This window comes from Chinchilla lanigera, unplaced genomic scaffold (assembly GCF_000276665.1).
Source record: "Chinchilla lanigera isolate Chin_1 unplaced genomic scaffold, ChiLan1.0 scaffold00044, whole genome shotgun sequence".
Classification (NCBI taxonomy): domain Eukaryota; kingdom Metazoa; phylum Chordata; class Mammalia; order Rodentia; family Chinchillidae; genus Chinchilla; species Chinchilla lanigera.
The window spans coordinates 8,262,212-8,269,156 of NW_004955445.1; the positions used below are offsets into that span (position 1 = coordinate 8,262,212).

At 43.6% G+C, this 6,945-nt stretch overlaps 1 protein-coding gene across 1 annotated transcript in view; it reads right to left on the reverse strand.

Moving 5' to 3' along the window:
• Positions 1 to 6,138, reverse strand: part of LOC102003292 (E3 ubiquitin-protein ligase RNF114) — a gene marked incomplete at its 5' end in the record, with an annotated part of 12,321 nt that extends 6,183 nt beyond the window's left edge. The window contains 3 exon segments of the mRNA XM_005392324.2: positions 2,387 to 2,501; positions 2,822 to 2,928; positions 5,988 to 6,138. Coding sequence (XP_005392381.2) covers positions 2,387 to 2,501; positions 2,822 to 2,928; positions 5,988 to 6,138 — 373 coding nt within the window.
• Between the last annotated feature and the right edge of the window lie 807 nt (positions 6,139 to 6,945).

The window sequence follows — 6,945 nt, forward strand, 5'->3', positions numbered from 1 at the left end:
TTTTTTTGGGGGGGGGGCGGGTACTGGGAATCGAACTCAGGACCTTGTACTTGCCAGGCAGGTGCTTATTCCACTGAGCTATATCCTTGGCTACAACCCATGAACTCTTTAAAAAGATTTATCTAGGTGGGGTGGCACATGCCTGTAATCCCAGCACTTGGGAGGCTGACGCAGGAGAACCAAATTCAAGGCCAACCTGAACTACACAGTGAGTTCAAGGCCAGCCTAAACTACACAGGAGAACCTGTCCCAAAAACACCAAAAACATTTAACATTGGGGACCATTAACAAATTTCCGATATTATCTCGGACTAATCCCAGTGTTCATCAGTAAGAGACCAGTTAAATCACTGTGAGCTCCAGGCCAGCCTGGGCTTCATAGTGAGTTTAAAACCAGCCTGTATAAGCCCAGCGTGGTGGTGCATGCCTGTAATCCCAGCACTGGGGAGGCTGAGGCAGGAGGATCGTTGGAAGTTCAATGCCAGCCTGAGCTACAAAGTGAGCTCAAGGCCAGCCTGAAGTACAAAGGCAGACCCTGTCTCAAAAAGAACACCCTCCACATACAAAAAAGAAAAAACACCAGCCTGAATTACAAAGCTGGACCCTGTCTCAACAAAAGCAAAACAAAACAAAAACAAACAATCCAACCAAGCAAACAAAAAGATCCCACTAAATTGCCTCAACTGATCTCAAACTTCTTTCTTTTTTGGTCTTTTTGAGGCAGGGTCTCACTATGCAGTTGAGGCTGGCCTTGAACTTGCAACGATCCTCATGCCTCAGCCTTCTGAGTGCTGGGACTACAGGCGTGCACCACCACGCCCGGCTTGGACTCAAACTTTTTTGATCGTCTGCCTCAGCTTCTGGAGTAGCTAGGATCATAATGTGCATCTGCATGCCTACCCACAGCCCACTTTTTTTTTTTTGTTTAATGAACTTACTACAGACAAAGAAATGAACTTTTTAAATTCCAGAGATGAAGAACAAGGATTCCAACCAGATAAGGTGGTATCACAGGGAATGTGATGTCACGAGGAGCGTGGAGATAGGAGCCAGATGCTAATGTGGACAGTATGGAAAAGACAGCAGCCACTGAAAACCACAAGCCAGAGGACAGAGAAAATGAATGCTCTGTATTAGATCAAATATTCTTTCTAGCCGGGTGTGGTGGCGCACAAGCCTGTAATCCCAGGAGGATCTCTGTGGGTTCAGTTTAAGGCCAGCCTGAGCTACAGTGAGTCCAAAACTGACCTGAACTACAAAAGACCTTGTCTCAAAACAATAAATAAAAAATAATAATAATAATAATAATAATAATTTTTTAAAACTTTTTCCTACCAAGTAGTAGAAAAGACTTGGGAGTGTTTGATGGGAAAGAAAGAGCAAGTAGTGCAGAGCAGAAAGAAAGAGAGGGAAAATGTAACATGTACTGTGCCAGACCCTAGCCTTGGTCCTTTAACTACACCTGAGAACACAGGCAGAGGTGACTGAGACTTGGGGAGGAGCCTTCCTCCACACAAAGCGCAAGGGTAAGGGCAAGGAACAAGCGTGGCAAACTCGAGTGCCCACAGGCACCAGGCCAGAAGGCAAATGAGTGAAGCCGGCTTGACACAGCCCAGCCCACCCACAGGGGCAGTAACTGCTCGTAGCCAGTGACCCTCGCCAGGACTCATTTTTAAATCAAGGGTATTATTTTTTATAATCTACAGTATCTAAACTAAGAAAGTTTCTTGGTAGACACCACAGGATTCACGTTAACATTCCAACAGAGGACCAAAAGATGTCACATGACCCTCAGGTGGCACTCAGGACACAGCACTTCCCTACCACCCCAGCTTCCTTTGGGGGAGGGGAAAATTGCTAGGAAGGAAATTACAATTGCTAAAATGGTTAAAATTTAAAATGCATGTCACATTAGATATTTGAGTGTATCCATGTTAAATTTCCCAAATATGACAATTATACAAAATGTTGATTTTTTAAACGAAACGTCCTGGACAATTTGTTCCGGACCCCTTCTGTTTCTCCTATTCCCCAATAAATTTTTTACTCTTAAAAAATGTTCTTGGGGCTAGGGATCTAGCTCAGCGGCACAAGTGCCTGCCTGGCAAGTGCAAGGTCCAGAATTCGATTCCCAGCACGATTAAAAAAAAATGATCTTAAGATATACACTAATGTATTTAGGGGCAAAGGGTCACGGACTCTAACTTATGCCAAATGGTTCGGTAGAAAGTGTGTATACTGTGTACAGAATGCAGCTAAGCAAATACGGCAAACTATTAATTTGTGAATCTAGATGAAGAAGAGCACGTGGGAGTTCACTGTACTGATCCTGTAATTTTTCTATTAATTTGATTTTACCCCCATTAAAAATAAAGGTTATTCTTACCACAGACTTGGTATCCGTGCTATGAGATAATTTGCAGTGTTCCACAAGTCCTTCCTGATCAAAGTTCTTCTCAGGACAGTAAGGACAAGGAAAGGTGTAACGGTTTGGGACGTTCCTGGAAGACGCAAAGCAGGAGAAAAAAGACTTCTCTGTGACCACCTCCAGGCAATTTCAATCGTGCCCTCGGACTGGAGCGTGACAAGGGTTCTCATCATTGTGATAGAACCAGGCCATGTGTTTTGGAAAACAACAGCGCTGCTAACACCCTACGTAGCATCACAGGGCCCCGCCTGCCAAGATACCTGTACCACCTTCTCCCAGCATCTCTACCTCCACCTTCCCAAATCCACACACCCAAACCCTCAGGAGCACGTGGTGCCCAATACCTTTGTAGCAGGAAATGAACTTCAGGAAGAGGGTGACTGAGTCACTTACCTTGGCTGAAGAGATGCGTCCTTTGTGGTGGCCTTCACACCTTCCATGATGTAATTCTGGTATTTGGAGCAGGTGGCCACATGGGCCCGGATCTTAGATAGGAAGAACTTAAAAAGGAAGAATCAGAACCCACAAGTGAGTGAAAATCTTTTCCCAGGCAAAAAGTCCTAAAGCAAGGGCAATCTACATCACCTTGGTGAACAATCTCACCATATTCCTAACACACCAATGGGGAGAGACCCTGGCCACTGTACACTTTTCATTAATAGCAAGGCTGACACTCTACTCAGCCAAATCACATTTACTTCCATTGTAAAATAACTCCTAGAGGCCTGCTTTGCTCATGCTATGCACTCTGCTTATAGGCTTGCGTCCTGCATTTAGACTAGTTGTCTTCCAGCAAGCCAAGAGCTACACTCCACCACATCCAGCACTGAAAACTGAGCAGTGAGGTAAAAGGGACACAGGTTAGTAACCCTGACTGCAGTATAAATTACCAGGTTAGGATAAATAAAGCGGGGAAGGACTGGAGAGATTGAACCCAGGGCCTCAAACATGCTAGTCAAAGGTTCTACCACTGAGCTACATCCCCAGCCTTTCAGAACTTTTATCTTGAGATAGAAAATTTTACCTTGAGACAGAGCCTCACTAAGTTACCCAGGCCAACCCTGAATTCGCCACCTTTCTCAACCTCCCGAGTAAATGGGATTACAGGTGTGTACTACTATGCAAGTCTTGATAAATGATCCTTTTTTTTGGTCTTTTTGAGATAAGATTTCACTATGCAGTTCAGGCTGGCCTTGAACTCAAGACCATCCTCCTGCCTCAGCCTCCCAAGTGCTGGGATTACATGTGTGTGCCACCATGCCTGGCTTGATAAATCATCTTAAAACAACTGAAATCTGAATTAGTTCATATAAAATCTAGGATATGCAACAGTAAGATAGAGAAAAAAACAGGAGAGTGCATCACCACAGGTGTTCTCGCTCTGTTTTTTGCAGTGCTGGTCTGAACTTAGGGCCTTCATACTGAGCTATATTCCTTACCCCACTTTTATTTTTCAAGACAGGATCTTGCTAAGTTGCCCAGGCTGGGCTCAAACTTGTGATCTCCTTGCCTCAGCCTCCCAAAATTCTGCGATTACAAGTGTGCAGTGTACACTGTAATGCCTGGCCTCTCTCTCTCTCTCTCTCTGCAAAGCTGGGGACTGAACTCAGGCCTCACACATGCAAAGCACATGCTCTAACAGCTCTGACACTGTTTTTTTTGCTGCGCTGGGGAATAGGACTCAGGTCAGACACACTAGGCAAGCTCTACTGCTAAGCTACATCCCCAGTCCCAGATATGTTCTGTTCTTTTCACACCTTCGGCTTTCTTAAAGAAAGAAAAAATATAAGGAATGAAGACAGAGGGGAAGAAAATTTTTGGAGGTGTGCCACAGTATAATCACTAACCTTCAGAGTGGAAAAAACAAAAAACATACGGGCGGTGGGGGGAAAACACCACGTGTGTAGGAAGGACAAGGCAGGGCTGGGGATATAGCTCAGCGGCACAGCGCTTGCCTGGCAAGCGCAAGGTCATGAGTTCGATTCCTGGTAACGGAAAAAAACAAAACAAAACAAAAAACAAAACAAAGAAGGACAAGACAATAGGATATGTTATTTCACTATCTTAAGTTTCTAAGTTAAAGGAAACTGTAAGGAAAAAAATCCATTATCGGTGCTCTGGCTTATACCCTGATGATTGTGCCTTACTTCCACCTCAAAAACTTGTTGACTTTAAGCTGCTAAGCAAGGTGCCCTCAACTAAAAAGGGTGGGAAGCAGCCTCTACAGCACTGTAACAGCTCTGCCGCGCATTCCTAACACTACATCACTGTGAAAGGAAGGAGAGGGTAATGCATGTCTGTGCAGTGGCCACTCACATGGCAATGTTAAAAATAATGAAACAGACACAGAAGGCCGTCCGGTAAGTCAGTGAAACAAAATCTTCAACAGTGGAAAAAGCTGAGGAAATGACCCCATTAGGTCGAATGTGGTGGCACACGCCTACAGTCCCAGCTCTGGGAAAGCTGAGGCAGGAGGATCGCTGCAAGTTCAGCTACAGTGAGTTCAAGGCCAGCCTGAACAACATATTGAGACTGTCTCAAAAAAAAATCCCAGTTGGTTTAAAAAAAAAGAAAAAAACTACACTTGTGTTTGTAATACCTTTACATCTGTGTTTGGCGAAGGCTAGATAATGTTAGGCAGCCTTCTAAATAGAATCACTTTCAAAGTGGTCATCTCTGGAAAACAAGCCTACAGCACTTTACATTTCTGTACTGCCTGGAATTAATAAAATTGTCATAAGTGAAAAATCAATAAGGCTATGTACATTTCTTAAAAAATAATAATTTTCCTTTCTAGTAGCAGTTATATTTAACTCTAACATGGTTACCAATGGGTTCTTTTCAAGGGTTAGACATTGCTATTATGATTTCACATTAACCTTTATACCACAGTTCCTCCCTGTCAAGTGCTAAAAATTTGAATCATTAAAAAAAAAAAATTAGGGGCCAGCAATTTATTTCAGCAGCACAGGGCCTGCCTGCCAAGCACAAGGTTCTGAGTTCAATTCCCGGTACCCACCCCCAAAATATTTTTCCTGTGTTTTTTTTTGCAGACAGGATCTCACTGAGTTCAGGCTGGCCTCAAACTCACAGCAATCCTCCTGCCTCAGCCTCCCCAGTGCTAGGATTACAGGCATGCACCACCACGCCTGGCTTGAGTCATTAAATTTTATATCTTTAATGATGAAGACTATGAAGTTTCTTTTTTTCTTTTTCTTTTTTTAAGTTTCCTTTCATATTCATTGTAGCTAATAACTTTTGAGTCACTGACTTTGTATTTTTAAAAATCATATTTTGGAAAATGTATTTATTATAGGAAAAAACTGTGATAAGTGATTTGTATGGCTTTCAGAGCCAAATATATAATAGCCTAAACCAACTCATAAGAAAACCAAAAACCAGTAAGGTTAATGAAAACAAGAAAACAGCACGGCCATCACCACGGAGACCTGGCATGCACAAGTGCTGTTAGTCACCTAGTCATGCTCTAACTTCAGAAATGACGTGGCAACAGCATTACGTTTTACCCCCTCATGTCCCACAGACATGGACCACATACGTTCTTACGGCAGCCATGGCAAGAAGTCTCTGTGCTCTCGATCTGCCGCTCGAGCTCCACAGCTCGGACGCCAGGTGCCAGAGCGCTGCGACACACCCCACAGACAGGTTTCTTCGGCTTCAGACATTCCTGCAGGCATGCAGAGCAAAAGCTAGAACAAGACACACAGAGAACCTCTGTCATGCATTGTGGAGACAAGACGACAAATGGGGATCAACTTTTAAAGAGACATTAATGAATAATGGATTAAAAACTTATTCCCTACTACTAAGTCAAACACTAAGCCCTTCTAGGTCAGAAAAAATTGCAAATAGGAGAGGGACTGAGAAGAACACACAGGAATAAATGCAGACTACGTTTCTTGGTGATATACAAAAAAGACATTATGGTTGAAGGTCCAAATTTTAGCTCCTGCCACTGAGGGATCTTGGTAGGGTTTCCTGAAGCTCAGTTTTCTCCTTTGTGAAATGAGGTCACAGCTGTTGTTTTTTTTTGTACCAGGAATCGAACTCAGCACCTTGCACTTGCCAGGCAGGCGTTTATGCCGCTGAGCTATATCCCTGGCCCTTCTCCTTTGTGAAATGAAGACAGCAGTCATTCCACCTCTAGGATTGCTGGGAGGATGGAGTACATATAGTGGACTCTTCCTACAGTGTGTATGTAGCACATATGAAATGCAAAATAAATGGGAACTGCTACCGTTAGAGAAAGCAAAGCACTGCGGGAAAACAAAGCTGAGTGCAGCTGGTTGCAACCCAAGAGCAGGGCTGGTAAGACTGCAGAGGCAGTCTCTACCATTCGCCTTGAAAGAGCTCACCAGCAGGTGAACAGAGGCTTATTTCAGGCCCTTAACTCTTGAAATTTATGATGCACTTGAGAGAATAAAAATCTAATAGACTTCCTCCTAAGCAGTGAGGAGGAAGATCCAAACACAAGATTTTTTTTATTTTTTATGGGG